Source organism: Rhyacophila brunnea, unplaced genomic scaffold (genome assembly GCF_057557595.1).
Source record: "Rhyacophila brunnea isolate RB1 unplaced genomic scaffold, BYU_Rbru_1.0 scaffold_5, whole genome shotgun sequence".
NCBI lineage: Eukaryota > Metazoa > Arthropoda > Insecta > Trichoptera > Rhyacophilidae > Rhyacophila > Rhyacophila brunnea.
This window is the reverse complement of record NW_028233170.1, coordinates 43,545,738-43,566,650: the sequence shown is the minus strand read 5'-3', so window position 1 is coordinate 43,566,650 and position 20,913 is coordinate 43,545,738. Positions and strand designations below refer to the sequence as shown.

General features: G+C 33.6%; 3 protein-coding genes across 3 annotated transcripts in view; 2 read left to right on the top strand and 1 right to left on the bottom strand.

The window, feature by feature from the left end:
• LOC147066446 (uncharacterized) overlaps positions 1-20,913 on the top strand; it is a 594,497-nt gene that overhangs the window by 325,651 nt on the left and 247,933 nt on the right. The window lies entirely within an intron of this gene.
• The window catches only part of LOC147066447 (uncharacterized), a 1,147,709-nt gene that overhangs the window by 887,898 nt on the left and 238,898 nt on the right, over positions 1-20,913 (top strand). The window lies entirely within an intron of this gene.
• Positions 16,484-19,415, bottom strand: SoxN (SRY-box transcription factor soxNeuro). Its single transcript, XM_085955209.1, has one exon. It carries the CDS (start codon positions 19,188-19,190, stop codon positions 17,982-17,984), a length of 1,209 nt encoding a protein of 402 aa, XP_085811335.1. The 5' UTR covers positions 19,191-19,415; the 3' UTR covers positions 16,484-17,981.

Here is a 20,913-nt window from a genome sequence, read left to right as displayed (position 1 = left end):
TCGTGCTGAGGATGCCTCAGGAGAATTTTAGCCTGGCCTGCCTGTTATTCAAGCCAACCGATTTTAAGCATAAGTATCTACTATTCATACTTCATAGAGCTGGAGCTACGGTATTAAGGAACTCAGAAATAATGGGAACTGAATTACCTAACGGGTGCGGAAAAATACGGAATAAACATATCAAGAATACGTCATGCGTCGAATACTGACAACTGCTCTCGGTTTATGCAATGGCGCTCATTTAATATTGGTGTATATAAGGTTGCAACACACTATTGCACGTCCCCGAAACCTGAATTCCCCCCTGTCTCCGCGCCTGTTGTCTAAATTATCTTTAACTAAGGAGCGGATACGATCAAAGAAGAAGACGATTATAACGCCATTGTCTTCACAATATGTATATACTATGTGCATACAATGGGAATAGGACAACTGGGCGCCAGGACAATTAGACGTAGAACTGTCGAATGAAATAAATAAAAGTTCGTTACGATTTTATAAAGAAAGTGCCTAGATGTAGAATTTTAATCAGTTTATGTATACTACTTAGTAGTTTGCTCTTAAAATAATGTTTTTTTATTACAAATTGAGAATTATCGTACCTGAAGCTTTAACTATATCAAATTAAAATAACTCTCTTCTCGTTGGAAACTTAAATATATGTACGATTAAATCATTATTTACGTGTGCATATTTAAATTGTCACCAAGTATTAAACAAAAATACAATTAATAAATTATAATATATAGATACTTAATAATATTAAATAATATATATTTTAAAAGTAGATAATTCACGAACGTCTATTTTTTAATTTCATTCGATTACGTGGCGCCCAGTTCTCCCGGCGCCGAATCGTTCTAGACCCCCTGAAGAGTGCACGTTGGAAGAAGGTAAGCGCTGGGTAGCCGATAAAAGTGCTAGGGACTTGAATATGACTTTTGTGTCATCATTGTGAACTGTTCCGCCGTAGAAAAATAGTGATGCACAAGGACGCTTTGAACTGAATAAGTTTTGGAGCCACTAACTTATATTTTTTTATTAAAACACAACTTTGGAATAGTCTTTTCGAAAATATCATCACTCATAGATTTACCCGTTTACGTAAGTATGTATATTAATAATTATACATATGTATAGTGAAGGTACAATCTATTCATAATAGATAGTGTTTGAAGCGAGGGGGAAAAGTAGTGATGATTACCGAATGATAAGGTAATATAAATTACAAAGCATTTCAAAAAGTCGCCCGATTTAATCGCTGTCTCTGTAACCCACTGGCATTTGTTTCGAGATTTAACTGTTTTTGAAGGGGAGTCAGCTACTGTATTAGATAATAAGTAGATATCCACGTAGGAACACTATAAAAGATAGGCTTTAATAATATTAATGGTACGTATGAATAAAAATAACTGGGTATTTTAGGGACTGGAAGGTAGGCTGATTATATTCGACATAATAAAATAATGTACACTAAACTTTGTCTGTCATACTTATTTGTTTTTATTGAACTAATAATACAATTTGCATGTGATGCTGGTTAGTTTTTAAAATTCAATTAAACCCTGCCTAAATCAAAGCATAATAGTTTAGGTATGATATGAGAGATCCGATTAAAATATTGGGTACAGTTCGGTTATGAGGAATACAGCGGAATACACATTTTAAAATAGCCGATACATTGGATTATTTGTTGGGTTAACCTAACCAAACCTAACCTAACCTAAACTAACCCAAACTAACAAATAATCCAGAATATCGGGTATTTTAAAATGTGTATTCCGTTGCATTCCTCATAACCGAACTGTACCAAATATTGCACACTTTTTTAGTCATGTTTATCTTCGTTGATTTAAGAATACATAAACCATAATCGATAAAAATCTTCTTCTACCTATAAAATTATTTTGAATCTCTTATATACTATTGATTGGATTATGCAGAGTTTAATTGAATTTTAAAAACTAACTAACAATATGTACCTACCTACACATTATACCCAGTCTTAGTTATATGAAAATAAATACGTATGACCGACAAAGTTAAATGTGCAATATTTATGTCGGATCTTAATACCCTACCTCCATCCTTCCCCACTGGTATTTACCTACTATACATTTTACCATTTAGATTAAGGTAATCTCAACCTCCTGTTGTCAACAATTAAAGACAATATAATATAGAATTTATTATGAAATTACTTACTTAAATATATACTTTTTCTTATATTGCAGCATTCCTCTTGATCTACAGCTGGCTGATATCCTCTGTTTCCTGCCACCACTCTACTTGATACTGAGTCTTCCTTTTCCACCAGAAGCGGCTCTAGCACCGTTCATATGGTCGTGTATTCAGTATTATCCAATAATTTCCCAAATAATACCTAGTGTCCAGTATCTGCTAATAATACTACGCTAATAATCTTCTAAATAAAACTAAATTTCAGTTATTATTAGGGACATATTAATAATATTTGCACAATTGAATAATAAATTTCATAAAGTGTCGACAGCATTTAAAAAATATGAAATTTACATAGGAAATTGATATGTTTCATAAATGATCAACAATTATTACTGTCAAATGGTTGATTTTCACTATGGAAAAAAATAGTTCTCACTTGTCAATAGATTATTGTAACACTCAAAAATGATTGGTGTATCGACGTGTATATTAATATTTTGCTCTTCATAAATTCTTTCTAATAAATTAAAAGAATATTTTAACATGAGTATGTATACTTAATAGTATTGTATATACAAATGCTGATATAAGATGCTTACCTGCAGCGCTCGTAATGGAATATTTTACGAACCGGAGCGTTCAATAATTTTACGAAAATATTAACATAGTTATCTAATTGCATGTGTATTTTATAAAGATAAGTGTGTTAGATTTTTACAATATATGGAAAATCTATCTGAGACAGTCAAATTAATATATCCACGAGACGGAGCGATAATTTTGGAGATTTCACGAACCGGAACGGCGCTCCGGTGCGCTGCGGTCCATTTCGAGCCCAGCTTACCTGCTATCGCAAAGGTTTTATCGTACATCGTATCATCCTATGTAGGTAGTTGCTATTGCTTAATATCTACAATAGTACATATAATTATCATGGCATCGTCGGTTAGATTCAATATGAACATTAATTCAATTTTCATAGTTGAGTTTGGCAAATTTCATGAATTCAAGAATGAAAACCTAACCTAACCTAACAAATAATCCAGTATATCGGTTATTTTCAATTTTCTTTTGCTGCCGGTTTCCTGTAAATTTTAAAGTGTAAACGTAAACATAAATTGTATGTCAGTTGGATGGTATTTAATATACGGCCATATATTTCCGTTACGACATTTTACGGTGAAGTGTGATACGGCGAACTGCATACGTACAAGTTTCCGGTGCAATGCATCATCCGTTTTGATAGAAGTAAGCCTCAAAATCGGCTTCATAACAATTATATTAGAGCACATCTTTTATGTTGTAATGATACCGAATATTTCTACTACGATTTCAAATGTCACTTATACCAGAAAGGATTAAGATTTTTTTATCAAAATTTATATCTTTCCAGTGGCGTGCGCACCTTTCTTTTTGTGTCAGATATATGAAGCTTTCAGTCATATTTTAAAGATTAACATAGAATACAGAATTAAAAGTGTTGACATCGAGTATAAATATTTTGAAAACAAATCAACACATCTTTTTATCGTAACTATCTACCATAGGTCACAACACTAAAATAAAACGTATAATTTACTTTACCAATAATTATTTAAACAAGAACCTACTTAATGGATTGAAAATGCATCCGACCACTTATTTTGAGACCTTAAAGAGTTAAGGTTGATTTACTTACAAATAAGACATTTCTATGAATATAATATATATGATGAATATATAATATACCTAATATGTAGAATTTACCAAATAATAAAAATCAAAGAGTTGGTACTATAGTGATATCATCAAAGCATGGCTGTCTAGATGTCTTGAATGAGTTTTGAGATTGAAATAGTAATCATCCATAAAATACCTACCCACAGCTAAGTGGTAGGTGAAAGTATAGATAAAGCACAAGTTTTTTTTAAAGAACCGGAAACAAACTTTGTATTAGGAATATCAATTTTTGACTTGAAGGAACCGAATTAAGTTAATATTTCCACTGTAATAGGCTTGTTAAAAATGGGGTTCTAAAGCCGGGTAGTCATTAGAAGGCCGTAACTGTAACCAACTCTAGGTGTAAACTAATTATTTATTAGGCTTGCGAACTAACTATTTGGCGTCCATACTAGTTATTGTATCTGCAACAGTCACAGTTGTGGCTCGCCAATGAGTACCCGGCTTAACAGCACAGTTTGGTAGCAGTTAGCAATATATGAAAATGCAATTCGTCCAGATCTTTTACATACTATGTAGGTAAAGGTAGGTAGGTACCTGTATCATTTATACTACACACATCATTATACGAGGTATAAATGAGGACTCTGCCATTCTGGGCAGTGTTGACCTGTGTGTTCCTGATAACTATCTTAGAAATAGAGACCATCAGTTGTTTATTCTCCCAAGGTGCAGAACCAACCTGCCACTGGTAATGCCAATTGGGAGGGCGATAACTACGTTCAACTAAATTGCTTCGGGTGTTGATATATTCCACCTACGTGAGAATGAGTTTAGGTGGACGTTGTTTTATAAATTCTTAAAATAGGGTCTGCTCAACTCATCCGGTGTACTTCCTTGTACATATCTAATTTATCTACTGATCTATCTCTTTTTTTATATAATACTGTTTTATATGTCTTTGTTTCTAAATGTCATGTTGTGAACGTCTTAAACTTATAATTTGTAATGTCCACAATATGTTAAAAAAAAATACATTGAATTAGTTGTAGAATAAATTTATATTTTGTTAAACATTTGAATATTATTATTGTCATAGTTCCAACTACTAGTAGTGTAAATTGGTATATTCTTTCAATTGAATATTGACATACCAAAGAACCAAAGTGTCTTTTATTTATATGTATGTTATTGCAGTGGTTACGTCATGTGAAATGTATGAACTTACTTAATATGTAGTTATATTACAAGAATCATAATTTAGAAACTGATTAAAATGTGACGCCGCACTGTTATGAATTCAGAAAGATGCAAAAATATATGTACAAAAATCCTATCACTTTTTATGTGTAGTACCTACCTACCTACTGAAGTACACTGTATTGTATTATTAGTTTTTTTCATTCATAATTTATATGATATTCGTTCAACGCAGATAACAGATTAATATGATAGAAATGCAAATCCAGTCGCCAAAGAGCGAGATTTTGAAGCCGGATTTTATTTGTGACTTTATGACAGTTAGGCCGTAAAATGCTAGAAATACAAAACCTTCAGATTCTCCTCCAATATTACCAATATTGAAAATAATCGATATTCTCATTTTCAAGTTTACCTATCCCATTTCTCCACACTTGAGTATTACAGTTTGTTACTATCACACCTAGAAAGTAACGCATTTCCCATTTATTCGGTGTTTCCTGTTTCCTTCCTTCCTTTCCAAATATTTTAATTTCAATTTTGTGATAATAAAAAAAAGCTTAAATACCAATTTATTAGATGGTATGGTACCTATTTAAGAAAACTCCTGATACCCACAATGATATTACAAGATTTTCCTTATTTTTTTTACTTTAACTGTCCCCATCATCACTATATCACCATTCACCACCCACCCCGTGTGTCAATTACGCCACATTTTAACACCCCTCTGGATTTGTTTTAAAACAAATAAGCTGAAAATTGTGAATTTCAGTAGTAGGTATATTCTTCAAAAATATGAGTTTCGTGACGCTTTATCACAGCATATTATATTATAAATATTTCTCCCTTAAGGGATGATGACATATATGGGCGACCCCTGATTGTAATATGTATAGTAATGTATGTATAGTTTTGACGTTATAATAAGAGAAGAAATCTATTCTTATGATAGTCAATCAATAATAGATATATTAGGCGGCTCTCGTGGTGCAGTGCGTAAGGCGCTTGCCTTATACCCGAGAGTTCTTGGGTTCGATTCCCGGTCAGGACACACAATATTTATGTGTTTGTCTCAAAGCCTGGGTGTTTGTGATTGTTCAAAATTACTAACAACCACCTTGTACGAAAAAGCAAGGACATGGTTATTAATAATTCTAAAATAAAAAATAATAGATATATTGCAAATATAATTTATTATATGAGACACGACAGAGCAAAAAACTTTAAAAGTTATTAAAGGTTTTATTATTATGGTTAGTCAGAACTATAGCCTTTTAACCTCATATCTTCATAATGTGATAGGACCTGGACGTGCTATAAATTGTTTTTTTTTTGGTATTGATTTTATTGACAGCTTCGCAAATTGAAACGTTAATAAATTATTTAGAATTAGCAATGTTGCGGTCTGAAAAATTCTATATAAAAAAAAACACTTTTAATTCAGGTAGGCAGTTGTCCTACCTACGTGTTTTTTTGATGTTCTGTAATAAATCACTATCAATTCTGTAACTGAGGTTATTTCTGTCTATGGTGGTTAGTACCTAATTATAGATTTTTAATTCCAATGTATAATGCAACTTAATTCCCATTTCAACAACTCAATTATACTTATTGGTTAAGAAGTGAATATAATTTAAGTCATAAATATAAAAAAAAAACATTTAAGATTGTTGAATTTGTTGAGAGTAGGTATACATTTTAAAACTTTGAACTTTTTTGCACTCTTTACTATACTAATTTGCCTCTACGCCTGGTTACCTCGTATAAAATTAGATCAGATCGTCAGCTGAATGCAGAACTATTCTAAGTTACATTTGAAATTTTTGAGGAGAGAGGTTTTTGAAACAACCTACTGAAATTTATTATTAATTATCTTTATGGATAAATGTATCATATTTTAGTAGGATTATTGATGAGAAAAATTGTGCATACACTTGTCTATATAAATATTAAATAACTGAAGTAGGCTGTTTCAAAAAACTCTTCTCCAAATTATTTCAAATGTTAGTTAGAATAGTTTAAATTTGATTAAACGATGTTTACTTGTATTATTATATGTAGTAATAAAAAAAAATATATTTATTATGTAAAAAAATAGTTTTAGAATATATAACATCATTTTCATCCTAGATCCGGAGTGCAAAGTTATAAAGCATATACTCTAATCATCGACGATTGTATGTGACACAGATGGCGCCATTAATTCGTTAGAAAATTTAAAAGGAGGCCTTGAAACAGTCCAAATCAGTCATACAATTATTAAACTAACAGAAAAAGAGATACAAAAATAAACCATTAATATTATCACATGTCACTATCATCTTCAATAATAATAACCTAGATAAGACAGTGTAATATTGTTGTTACGTTGGTAGGTAGTTAAACTTTGTAGCTATTATGTTATTGTATATTGAAGGAGGCATAGAATCAGTCATTGCTATGGGCCTCCAAGTCGATAAACCCACCGCTGGTTGACTCAGGTAGGTATCAATAATCCAAATATTGTGTTGTCCAAAGCATATCGTAACGGTAAATGGCCCACGTGCGCCACGTAGGTCAAAATGGAGATTTTATGGTATTTCAGAGCATAAGCCTGGACATTCCTTAAACGTTGTAGATAATATATTTGTATAATTTTGAAGCCTTATTATCTTTTATATTTATTTTAAACATTTGATGACTGCATAACGTATTTTTATTAAATAAAATAGTATTCTTTTAAACCTCTCGATCTAATGTTTTAGAATATACCTAGTCATATTTCAGTACATCCATGTGCTGCATTAGTGTTAAGATTTTTTAGATTTAATAATTTTTCAACGCATTTATAAACCCATTAGTAAAATTATACTTATAGTGAAATATTTACTATAAAAAAATATAATTACTCATAATCTCTGTAATCCCAAATTTGACAAGAATTAGGCATTCTATTACTTATATAAAAAATGGGCAAGATTAACACATTTGAAGATAATTGTAAAGATACTAATTATAAGCTATGTATTTGACCATATGTTTTATACCTAATAATTATTGACCTAAGAATAAGGTAGTACTTTTTTTGATATACGCCATTTCTATTGGCATTTACCAGTGGTTAAGCTAGGTACAACATTCGGCCGTAGCCATAAATTGACAAACGATAAATGAAGTAGGGAGTAAGATCATGTTAACGCCAAAAAAAAAACATGATTTTTTTTCGGTTCGGTACATGTTCAAACACGCGCGTTTACATCAATGCAGCTTAATTTGATATAAGCAGCGCTCGAAATGTAAAATTTTACGAACCGGAGCGCTGGATAATTTTACGAAAATATGACCTAATTGTATTCTATTAAAAAAAATAAGTGTGTTAGATTTTTTTATTATATGGCATATATCGCTCAGACGGTCAAATTAATATTTCCACGAGACGGAGCGATAATTTTGGGGATGTTACGAACCGGAACGGCGCTCCGGTGCGTTCCGATCCATTTCGAGCCCTGGATATAAGTAAATAAAAAGATTTCTAGTAATACACTTTTTTGGTAGGTAATTAAATTAGAAATACAATTATATTGTAAGTACTTAGGTATATATTATTTAAGTAAGTATATAAAATGCTGAATGATTTAAAAGTAGTTTAGCAAATAGGTGCTAGTAAGTATCAAATTTGATTCTAATAAAATTGGAACATTTCTGTGTATGAATTTTCATGAACAACGAGTCATTTTTTTTCTCTCAATACCATCCTGCCATGACTTTACGATGTGACAGTTAACTGTGAACTGTGATACGGGAAAATCTAATATGAAACCTAAAATTTTTAAATCATATAACTTACACATATTTTTAGTCAACATCATACTCAATATCGTCGAATGGTTTTATAACCACACTCAAATATTGATATTTCATATTTTTTAGGTGACTATTATCATAAAATAAATTCATTATACACAGAGATTCGTCAACAAACACTGAACTATAGTACGACATCATCTTTTTGTGTGTTTAAGTGTTAAAACTGTGAACTAACATGCTCCCCCAATTTTAACCGCACTTACATTATAAACTAACAAGCTCCTCCCATTTAGCCGACAACAGCGCTTCCTTCACGTAGCCAAGATGTTGCAGAAGAATATCTACCTATAATCTATCATTCTTATCACTTTATCTTTATGGCAACGAACTATGTTGGTATCTACTTTTGGTAAATTCATTTTTACACAATATCTATTCAATTCTTCAATTCAATTCAAATGTTTATTTTATTACTATGTCAATAATTTTCTCTTTCTACCACAGACATTATGGTGTGGGTATTCCATGAACCAACCATCCCCTCGCTGCAAATTTAAACCAGATTTCAGCAGTGAGACATATTTCAGACATCAGCATCCTCCTGTTGGTTTTACCCCTAATAATAACGCGGATAGGTTGTGAATGTGTTATTATCCGTTAGTCCGTAGGGTGAAATAAATTAATGTGTTATAAGCGCAGTTGAATCACCATGTATTTTACATTGGCGTAGAAAGATACTTCATATTGTAAAATTTAAATAACAGTAAACCAAATAATTCTACTTTATATTATTGTAATATGTATCAAATATTACATTATTAGATGCACGAGATTTACCTTAGTAACCATATTTAGATGAAGTGTAGTTTACTACTTAACTATTATAGGCATCAAGTGACAGGTTCTATCATAAAATATCTACTGAGACTTTAATTTATTTTAGTTAACAAATAGTAATCAATCTAGAATCATTAAATATTTTAGTTCTTGTCTGTTTAGACTTTAGTGGAAGCCAGTGGCAAACAAATTTCGAAAATAGCCGATATACTGGATTATTTGTTTGGTTGGGTTAGGTTAGGTTATCATTCTTGAATTAATAAATTTTGCTGAAACCGGCTATGACAATTGCCACTGTTCCCGCCTGGCTTCCAATAAACAAACTCCTACGAATATTTTTTATAAATTTTAAAATAAATGAACAATTTCAACTGAAAATGTATATCTTATGAAATGTGTGTTAGTAGTTACAAGTAGTACCTAATACAGTATTTTTATTGTATTACTAATTCTCTCGAATGAAATAAAGCCCCAAATACCTAGCTTCAAATCTTTTTTTTTAATTATATCGAAACGAGCTTCTTTATAATAGTAGTACCTAATCATTTTTATTCCGTATCTGTTTACAAAAGATTTTTTTTGTATTTTGCAGACGCGGGTGTCTATAAGCCGGCTCGTGTACGACGGCCCTTCAATTATTATTCAAATGCTACGTAGACTAAAAAATCAATGGTTTATTTCTTTTAAATTACCTACACCTCTGTATTAATTAGGTATCATATTTTTATATACTTAACAATACATAATACTAAATTAATTTTAATTGTTGATTATTAACTAGTAGTAATTTAATTGAGTTCCTAAGTGTGTTTGCTATGAATTCCTAAATGTCCTATGATTATTAATTATACAGCACACATAGGTAGGTACACTAATATTATTGGATAATCTAATGATTTACCAGAGCAAATGTTTTTCGTGAAAATAACGAGTCTAGATTTAAAATGAATTTAATTAATATTAATACGACACTACCTTAGGGTTGTGTTTGGCCTTTATTATAATATATCTGGTTTAAATCTAATTCGTTATAATTTATTTATATTGTATTAGTTATTCATGTAGGTGCCTACCTAGTTATTATAAAATAATTATGTTGTGTTTATTATTCTAAGAAAGATAGATGACAATAATAATACTAAATGACAGGATTTTACTGTCCATGCGCTGGTAAGAACCCAATACCTACATTCAATATGTAATTAAACATTTAATTCCATTAAAATGCTTAATATAATAGTACAATGTAGATATTATGTAGAATTTAGATAGAATGACTGATCATAAGCCATAAGCTACTAGCCGGGTTTCTCCACGTTTTCATAGTTATTTTAAAATGAACTATAAGCTCTTACGCTCGCTTGATCGTAGTAAACAAGTAAACTGTACCTACCTAGGTACCTCACAATTAATTAAAAAAATATTTAATCATGTAAAGTAAACAATATCGATCTATATAATGTGCCTATAAAAATACTAATGTGCATTTTCTTATAGTTTACACCGTCCTGCCGCAAGCTTACCATTGCGTTGTAATATAATAGCATAATAGGTATCTAATAGGTGGAGTATATGCTTTATAACTGTGCACTCCGGCTCTAGGATGAAAATAATGTATCAGGCAAAAAGGCGTATAAGTGTAGTAAAAAGTGCAAAGTTATAAAACGTATACCCTACTAATAAATTCAATACATAATATGTAGATAATGTTCATAATGAGGTAGAGTATAGGTAAGTACTCAGTCTCTAAGTATTTCTGTCGTGTAGGTCTAATGAAGATAAAATATCACCCAGGCTTTTGATTCCATAGTTTTATAAATTTCCTGAGAAAGTGTAGCATGTTCACTTTTGACTTTTTTCCGACCATGTCCGATCCTAATAGGATCCATATGGGCCTCCAGAGTGGAGGTTTGTATTAACAGATTTTTATTTTTACGAGAAATGGATGTCAGCCACTTGCTCAACCTATTAGGTCCATACTTTGACTCATACACAAATTGAAAAACAATGTGTGTACTTACCATACCCAGGATTCGAACCTGGGACCCTCGACACTAGAGACCGGCGCTTAAGCCACGCGGCCATCGTGGGTGTGTTAGGTATGTTATAACCATATAAATTATAAATGTCAACGTGTTACTGAGAGAAATCTACAATTAAAATATTGGTAGGTGTTTGAAAAATTTGATTACATAGATATTATACAAAACAAAGTTAGACATATTTCAATTCCAGAATTTTATTAGTTTAAAAACATTTATTTAGAAATATTATTGATATTAACTATCACATCATGGTTTGCAAATATTGATATTTTGATTTTGTAAACACGCGAATAATGAAATAGAATTATTTACAAGAGATACTAAAGAATTGTAAAAAAAATATTGTGATATTTTTCAAGGATACCAAATATTCATTCTCTTTTAAATAGTTCATCTATTGACATGTTCAATATCTCGGATTAAGCATTTTTTGCAGTAAATAAGGTCCCTACTGCCTACTCAAACCGTCGTTTAAATTTTTGTGTTAAAATAATTCTGTTTGCTTTTCCTTTTCGAATGGTAACTTATATTTTGTTTATGTAGATATATATTATAGGTGTTAGTAGTATTTTATTAAGATTAGGTATATTGCAGGCACATAGGTACTATATTATTTTTTGCTGATATAATGACTTTGTATACCGAATATATACCTAATTCTCATTTATAAGTATGTATATGACAATACACAAATTGTCATTAAGTATATAAGGGGAAAAGCAGGCATTGTTTAAAGTAAATAAATAAAAATATCCGCTAGTGGATATATCTACCGAATATTATGTCAGCGACTTTGCAAATAACGCATTTCAGGAAAGTACATATCTATTTAGAACGGCAACCGGGCAAAACAGAACAGCCAGAGGAAAAATGAAACATTAATTTTTTGTGGAATCTATTTAGGTTAGGTTAGGTCATTATTTCGTTGTACCTAGTCACCCAATCATTTTGAACATATTATATTGATGAGTATCCTAAGCTTGCCGGCAAAGTCCCGTTTATTTGAGGCTTTCTACCGATTAGGAATGTTGAAACAAGGTAAGTATATAATTTGATTTATTATGGCGTATTGAAAATCTATGCTACTAAAAATCTATCCACATAATAGAGGTAGGACAATTTCAATATTAAATTTATACTAATTTTCCTGACAGGTCATAGTTATATTTATCGTTGTTCTGTTTTGTCACTGTTCCGTTTTGTCATGGAACCATTTAGAATACAAAAAGGATATCACGAATTAATATCGCAAGCGGATGCAAAAATTACGAACCGAGGAAGACTTCTGAAATCCATATAGGTACTTAATATGTACTGTAGTGTTGTAGAATGTAAATTATTCTCGATAACAACCCAGCTTAGTTTTAAATTTAAGTAATTAAAACAAAGATGTTCCTTTTATTGATAAAAATGAGCAGACAATACTTGTGTAGGTAAGTAGGTACCTATTTATGTTAGGGTTTACCTACGTAGGTACCTACAAGTATTGTAGGTACCCATGTTTGTTAAGCTTCGTTTAGTTCAGGTAAAGCAGTTTTTTTTAATTATGAGAAATCCTTGCCAGGTACCTACAGTATGAAATTTTAGTCGGTAATACCCGTTAGAAAGAATAAATAAATTTGTGGCTAGGTATGTACATGTTTTACTCAAGACGTAATTGCCGAAAAATATAAAACTGATTAAAAATCTAGCCGTTTATTTTTTTTTAAATTTGAAAACCGTTATTCAAACTATTTATTTTATATTGATATAATTACTTACTGGTATTGTTGATCATTAAACGTTACACAAAGAAAATATCTATATACTTATATCACTGTTTTTTTTTTAATTTTAATATCAAGTTAGGTACTATTTATACTTTTATAATATTGGTTACGTGGTTATCTTAATTAACACATTCAATGTCTCAAATACATTTATAAAAAAATGTCTGGGCGGCTAGAAGGCATTAGAATGTAATAACTGATCTATACCATGTAGGTGCCTAGTTAGTGATTAAAAACTATATTGGTACAAGTCGGTTATCTTGGATACAGCGGCAAACACATTTTGAAATGATACTAGATTATTTGTTAGGATAACCTAACCTAACTTAACCTAACCTAAGCCAAACTAACAAATAATTAAGTATATCGGCTATTTTCAAAATGTGTTTGCCGTTGTAGGTCTCCAGTATAAACATAAATAGAACCACTATATTTTTTAAAACATCATAGGTATGTTTTCCTGGTAAAATTTTACTGTTAGAGACACACTTTGTAATTCTGTGCGGCATAGATTTTTTTTAGAATTATAATAACCATGTCCTTGGATTTTCGTACAAGGTGCTTGTTAGTAATTTTGAATAATAACAAACACCCAGGCTTTGAGAAAATCACATGAATATTTTGTCTTCACCGGGATCGAACCCAGAACTCTCGGGTGGAAGGCCAGCACCTTACGCACTGCACCACGAGAGCCGCTGTGTGCAGTACCTATAATTACCCATCTATATACCTAAGTACCTACCCATCTGGTGATTGTATTGAATTTCATATGTTTTGGTGAGTAGGTAGGTACTTAGGTAAGTAATTAAATGTATTGTAAAAACCTACCGATATTGGCCTAGATAAAGGGTTAGTAATTATTATAAATATATTATATAAAGTTAGAATTGAGGGTAGCTACGAATTGCAAAGTCGTTAATTATAGGTGTACACTATACATAGTCTTTTATACCGAGAAAAAATCAAATGGACAAATGAAGCAGAGAAAGCTAAACCCTATTTTGATAGTGTTTATAAAAGAACACAGAAGAATAGCAAAGGCGGTTAGATTTGATAGTTAATAGACACATTGTAGAAAATTGGGAGCAAAAAAATGAAGAGCAATATTTTTGAGTTATATTTAAAATGCAGATAATATAATTGACTTAGCAATGAATAGGTACCTTCATTCGTTCTTATATTATTAAATGGTGTTAAGATAAGTAGGTACCTACTTATCAAAATGTCATTTACCGTCATTGTAATTAGGTACTTAAGTAGATACTTAAAATTCTTCTTGACTGTTAAAATATCTAAAAAGCTTAAAACTTTTAAATCTTTTGGTTATAACTAAATTAATAAATATTTTAACAGGCAGGTAGACACAGTTACTACAACATGGTAAATAATAATAATTACTTTCCAATATCAATGTTTACTTAATAAAAAAAGCTTTTTTTTTAATAAAGATTCATTATTTTTATTTAATGTTTAACATAAGTATTAATTTTTATAACTAAGTTAAAATTTATAGTCTTACACAGTTTAACATAAACTCCCACAATGTAAAATACAATAATTGACATTTCAGTGATTGAAAATTTAAGTGTCTCTGAAAAACATTTTTTTATAGATTTAGGAATTTAGAAACAGTTGGGTTTTGGGTTGATAAGATCCACGCAAGTATAATGTAAAAAGATAATTCAGTGAAGAACAGCAATTAGCACTTTCCAGGAAGTTGTTAAATTTTAAATGCAAGCAACCAATATTCAAGTAGATTATATTTTGTCTACCTGAGAGAGAGTTTATACTTTACAGTTAGGTTTTTGGGTTAAGTTTTTGGTAATGGATAACCAACACAATGTTGTATTATTTTTTTTTAAATTAAACACTCGACACAGGGATGTAGGTACTGTTCCTTTTCTACTGTGGTTATAGAGACGTAGAATAACAAAATCTTAATACAAAAATGGTAATAATAATAATTTTTGATATCTACCTAGTGTGTATCCAATATTGATTATGGTGGCCAGAGCCAGTGTATCGTATGTTCGACTTAACAGATTTTTAATTTAAAGTTTGTGTATACAGGGAAACAAATTTAATAGAAACTAGCTTAATATCCTGACGATAGTGGTAGCAGTTTTGAAACATGGTTCGCTTTGTTATTTTAGGTATTTATGCCATAAAATCAAAGGACTCAAAGCATACCAACTGCTCTCAAATATTGAGCACGTGATAAACTTTGAAAATAACATTATAATATAATCTTTAACACGACGTGGTAAAGTTTATCTCATATTTTTCCACTTACGAGATCTATATCCTGCTATACCACACCAAATAGTTTAAGCTAGTTTCTATTAATTTTATTTTTCCTATACTTAGATATATTTTCTTTTATACAAAATTTACTGTTTGAGTATAATATTCACAGAAACCAGAAATTTCTCAAACCGAATGTCCATAGACATCAAACGGCTTAAAAAAATTTCCATAAAAAATAATGAAGAAAATACAAACGTAGCCATTTTTCTACATAATAATGTATTTTGTTATTCTATGTCTATTTGTAGATGAGTTTTAGATTAAAATTTGGACTGCGATATGGGTGATCAAGTGGCGTTTATGTTTAAAAAATACGTAAAATTATATAAATTTCAAGAAAAACTTACAAATTGAATAAAAATGTAGGACTTAGGTAGGTACCTACATTTAAATAGAAAAAAAGCCTGAAAGTATATAATTTACAAATTCTATTGAGTATCGAATTGAATTCATACATATTATTAATCAATAATTAAAAAAGACAAATCGTAAAGCTGTAAATGCTAATTAGGTACAAAAACGTCGCTTGATGTAGGTATGCCCACTTAGCCAAACTATCCATGTGCCATTATATTATATCTTAGACAGAGTAAAACTACTTTTTTGAATAGGTACTCGTGTATGGTAAGACATTGGCGTTGGTTTAAATAATACCTATGTAGGTATGTAATTAAATAAATTATGCTTGAGATAGTCTGGCTGCAGATAGGCGAAATGCATTAGGCAGTCCTAGATAAAATTTATTTCAGATGAATTTAAGATCTTTAGCTGTTTGCAGTGAAAAAAATACAACAGTTTACCTGTGTTGCCAACTTTTTTCGCGTCCACCGACGATGTGTGTTTGGAGGGAAAGGATTCCCGAAGCTCGGGTGTTTGAATAGAAACACAGTTTTTTTTTTAAACTTCAAATCTCATATATTTTTTTATCCACTGACTATTAACACTCACTGTATAATGAAAAAAATTGCATATTCAAATTGTCGTATGCGATATTATTATTTTATATAATCATTTTTTTTTGTCCATATTATCGTGAACTATTTGTACAATGCATGAGAATGTTAGTCGGATTGTGAGCGCGATTCGCCAACCGTGGGTCGCGGCCGTCTTCTCTCCCGATTATTTAGTTTACCCTAATATTTGTTTTTTTTATTTACTCTTAATTGCTAATATTATTTACAAGTTGTTCGTATTTTTTGGTATTCACATCAAAATCCTTTCTTTCCATCGTTCATTCGCTCGCCGCTTGCACACTGCCGCGGAGTCTCAGATCTGTCATAATTTTAAACTGTAAACATTTGTCAATGGGTATATCTCACAAGTATTCGACTAACAACGATATAAAAAAATAATAATAAACGAATCGTAAAAGCACTGGGAGATAGGGATGGGACAATTCCCGAGCGACGGTCATCGCTAGATACGGCATCAAATAGAGAATAGACAAAAAATAAAGTCAGCCACGACGCTGGCATAATCCGAAAGCTGGATAGGTAAAGTATATTATTCCCGGTTAACTCGGTTCTAATAGTAAAGGGGCAATAGACAAAAAATAACTTGGTAGATGGAATGTGAAACCTTTTCTCGGAAGCGAGCCCGCCGCGCCGCGACTCGTCGACATCTTTACTATTTACACTTAACGCAAAAAAAACAAGAGAAAAAACATAACGCTCCTTCTTCGATATGGCCTACGTTTAAAAACTAAAAATATTATTATACGATGCGTAGGTATCCGTCCTAGTCGATTCGAACTTTTTTTATAAATATTATTTAGGTATGAGAAGAATGTGCAATGTCCGCGACCGCGAAACGAAACTCGTCTCCGACCGCTCGAGTTGGAGAACATTTCAAAACGAGTGCGCTCTAGCCGGAGACGGTCCTTAACGATATACAAATTTTTATCAAAACTAACAGAATCACGTAAAACGAAAAGTGGGACTTACATGGTAATATTTACAAGAAATACAAAGTGTAAAATTAACAGTTCGCGAATCACACATAACGCAGGGTCGTCACGCCGCGGGGTGGAGAAGGGCGCTCGAAACACTTCGGGAGTGCCCCTCCGCGATGGGCGTGAGCCCTAATAAACTGATCACTGCCGTAGGAGTCCGGCGAGGCGCAGGAAAGCGAGAACTGTCGGTGAAGTTCACAGCGGCGGGATGTCGATGTCTGCGGCCGGAAAAGCCGCGTCTCACATGAGCGGCAGGGCGCGCTCGGGGGCGTACGGCAGGGGCGCGCGCTGGTCGGGCTCGGGGACGTGGTACATGTTGATGATGTGGCTAAGGTCGGGCTGGCCGTATTCCCTCTTCATCACCATTGACGGATCAGGCTGGCCGTATTCGCGTTTCATCGCCGCTAATCCTTCGTTTACTCCGTACTCTCGCTTCATACTGAGGAGCATGTGAGCGTCCGAAGGAGGCGCCCCGAACTCCCGTTTCATCGGAGGTCCGGGAGAAAGGGGTTCAGACTTAGCACTCGAGCCGCTGGGACTGTGAGACTGACACGAGCCTTGAAGGGCGTAGCCTCCGGGGGATCCTTGGGGTCCATAGGGAGATCCGGGTTGCTGAACATACGGTGATCCTTGTCCGGGAGCCGCTCCACCTCCGCCATACATTCCATATCCAGAATTCATATACGAGTTGATTGAACCGTGTTGCATCTGTCCCATGTCGTATCTCGGATAGCCGTATCCTGGCTGCTGTTGATATGCAGCAGGATCGTGCATCATGTATCCATTGGGCATGTAGCCGTTAGGCATTTGATACATATCTCTAGACGGCGCGGGCGGTTGCGAGGGCGGCGCCCGTGACTCTGACGACTGCATGAGCCCTCCTACACCGACACCGACTCCCATTGGATATTTATCCTGTTTCTTGGCAAGAGTCTTTGTTTTCCGACGAGGGCGATATTTGTAATCGGGGTGCTCCTTCATGTGCACGGCGCGTAGACGTTTCGCTTCGTCGATGAACGGTCGCTTCTCGGTTTCAGACAGATCCTTCCACTGTGCACCCAGTCTCTTAGATATTTCTGAATTATGCATTTTTGGGTTATCAGAAGCCATTTTCCTGCGCTGACCCCGAGACCATACCATGAAGGCATTCATCGGCCTTTTCACACGATCGATATTCTGGTTTTTGTTAGAATTGTTGTTATTATTCGGCGGTGGGGCATGATGATGCACCGGGTGATTGGAATGCGGCTGGTGGTGAGCGGGGGGTGAAGGTCCCGCTCCTTGAGACTGGAGATGCGGCTGGTGGAGCGGTTGATGCTGGTGCTGTTGAAGTCCCATCATGCCTCCTAGGGCTCCGAGCGAGCCGTAGGAGTGGCCGTGCAGGCCGTGGTGCGGCGGCACGTTGGCGTGCAACCCTCCGCCTTTCAGATCCGTCTCCATCGTCAGCATGTCGTCTTCCCTCGGCGCGTACAGTTTGACGGAATGGGGGGACACTTGTAAAACACTTCGAATTCCACTTCGCACTGGCGCGTCACTACTGCGTCATGAAAACAAAAAAAAATGTAAACGCGGCCGGCGGCGGCGAGAGCGATCGCGGGTATTTACTGCTATCGTTCGAGTCGAATTACTGTTCAGTTACGGGACACCTCCGCGCGGTTCGGAATACCTTTCCGTTGTGTGGCACGGTCGGGACGGGCCCGCACCTCCTATCGCTGCCCCCACCGTGGAGGCTCTATCTGCGTACGCCTGCGGAAAAGCGATTCGGCCAATGAGAGGGCGGCGGGCGGGGCGATCCGCGCGCGCAGAGGAAGGGAGAGCCCTTCGACGCTCTCCTCTCTTCCTTCTTCCCTTCGGGATAATACTCAGGCTAGCGTTGGGAGCGCTTCGCTCGCGCAACTTCATTTTAAACTCAAGGGCAAAATAACACTGAAAACACACAAAACAAAAGTGGCATATTTTTCAGCTGTAAAATGAGAGGTATTAATAATTCTTACTACAATATTGAATCATCGATGAATTTTAGTATTAAGTAGGTAGGTAGGTACCTACAGAACATTTATATTATTTTACGACATCTACTTTTTGCATTGACAGAATAATCTGATATTTTTAAGTTGTCAAGCGCTCGCTGCAGACGGACGACGGTTGGAAAAAAAATTAGCAACGAATGAAATTGATTTTATTGTAGCTCTCTTAGGTAGATGCATGCAAAATTATTTAAAAGATCTAATTAAGTACATATTTATGTTTAAGTAGGTAGATAGATACTTATCTACGAATATACTTTATCTAGGCTAATTTACGGTGACTGATATCTTATATAATAATATAAAGGATATTTATCAATTAATAACATACCTATTTCCTAACAAACCACATAAAATAATGTAAATAGAAATGCCCATTGGATTACTGGATAAAACTATTTGATAAATTTAAAAGGTCCATAAAAATTGGGACATAATAAGTGCTATCTGCATAAGCATGTAGGTACCTACCTAAGTAGGTGTACATACCTACCTAAATGACATACTTACCTATTAATCCTGCATTGGTTTCACTTCAGACGAATCAGTATTTTCAACAATGAATACAAGTGTACGTACATTAATTTTAAATATAGATTTCAGCTCACTACTCTGGAACACTAAGGTCGGTACCTATCTACCTATGAGTTAAGAAAAATATTATTAGGTAGAGAAGTATTGATTAGGTACACTAATTAAATGGTTATGTAGGCAGGTACCTACCTATGTGATTAGTTCCCACTTACCTACTACTTGTAGGTATGTAGGTACTACCTATCACTCATTACCTACTAGCATACACGATGGTCGAGTGGAATGTTCGCTTCTGAAGTCGTGGGATACGGATTTGAATACGGCGTCTGGCAATTTCACATGTTTTCTCACAGAGTCTAGACTCGACGCACGTATCTGCCTACCAGTGGCGAAGGGTGAAAGTAGGCTGTGGAAATCCGACATAAATAGTGCACACTTTGTCGGTCATAGGTACCTACTTAGGATTTGTTAACATTGAACTTAAGTAGGTACAGTACAAATTGCGGATGGTATTGGTTCAAAAAAATCAATTAAACCCTGCCTAACGCAAACTATAATTGACTACTTAGGTATATTACTTAAATAAAAATATCGTCAAAATATCGAAAACT